Below are 1284 nucleotides of genomic sequence, written 5' to 3' on the forward strand. Positions count from 1 at the left end.
AAAAAAAAAAAAAAAAAAAAAAAAAAAAAAGGGGTAAAAGAACACGCTGGTTAGCAAAACTGCTTTGCGGAGCATGACAGGATCAGGACTGAGGCAAATGGCTGCACTACTGCTAGAATTATTTTATCAAGTTCCTCTATTTTAAGTTTCTTGGGGTTCCTACCTTTCAGAGAGAATTTTGGAAGCATCGTTAGAACTTAAACTGCACCTACCCTTTGACCCAGTCGTTTCACTTCTAGAAATTTATTCTATAAGAATTGATTGCACAAATGCACAAAAGGCTGTATACAGAAGTATTTCCTATATCATTGTTTGTAAAGAAAATCAAGAAAGTAACCTTTTTCATTTATTAACACGTTGGTACATTCTTATAACGAAATACTATGCAGTCATGACAAAACATGAGCTGAACTGGAAAGATGTTGACATTTTGTTAAAAACAAACTGCAGAACAATTTATACCACATATTTCCACGTGTGTAAAGAAGAAAATACATGTGTGCACGTGTATGTATGTGCAGATGCTCACCACACTGTTGACAGTAAAGGGGGATTTCATTATATTGAAGGAGCAGAGACACACTGACCTTCATCGATCTTTGTACCTTCCTGAGGTGTTTGAATTATTTCTAATTAGTGTGTATTACTTTTATAGTTATCATGCTAATTTAAAACTTAAAGAGTAAAGATTTACCTTTAGATCTGTTGCATAACACCAACCTTTTCAAAAATATGCAGCATCACAATTTTTAAGATCTTCTTGAGCTCTGAATGTATCTATTCTACACCAACAAGCTAATCTTTTAAGGAGCACATCATAAAATGTAAAACCTGAGTAGATTTTGCCATTCTAACTTTGTTTTATTGACATTTACAGCAATGTCTTCGATGATCAGAAATCAAGAAAAGAGGATACAGAAAGTAAAAGACCAGGAAAAAATGTTACTAAAATGACTCATTCCTTGCCTGTTCATTAGAGGAATGCTGCCCAATTAATTGTGGTGTTACTTATAATTAGTGCCCTGTGTACTTTTTTCTTTTTATGTGAAAATTTAATAAAAGATATCCTGTCCTGTAAATTCTATTTTGAAATAAACTATTCTTGAACACTCTCACAGTAAAACTTCAAACATCTTATTAACTAAATTTGGAAGTATTCATACATTATAACAATACATACCTATAAAGTATTCATATATTACAAGGTATTATACTTACCTTCTTTTTTTTTTTTTTTTTTTGAGTTGAAGTCTCACTCTGTCGCCCAGGCTGGAGGGCAGGGAT

The 1284-nt window shown here is 32.6% G+C and overlaps 1 protein-coding gene across 1 annotated transcript in view; it reads left to right on the plus strand.

Annotated features, from left to right (window-relative positions):
- The window catches only part of CCDC158 (coiled-coil domain containing 158), an 81492-nt gene extending 80408 nt beyond the window's left edge, over positions 1–1084 (plus strand). Inside the window, exon 24 of the mRNA XM_008052556.2 lies at positions 878–1084. Within this exon, the coding sequence (XP_008050747.1) occupies positions 878–954 (77 nt within the window). The 3' untranslated portion in view covers positions 955–1084. The remainder of the gene's footprint in view (positions 1–877) is intronic.
- Positions 1085–1284: the final 200 nt, after the last annotated feature.

This window comes from Carlito syrichta, unplaced genomic scaffold (genome assembly GCF_000164805.1).
Source record: "Carlito syrichta isolate Samal-C Ts95f unplaced genomic scaffold, Tarsius_syrichta-2.0.1 Scaffold71383, whole genome shotgun sequence".
NCBI lineage: Eukaryota > Metazoa > Chordata > Mammalia > Primates > Tarsiidae > Carlito > Carlito syrichta.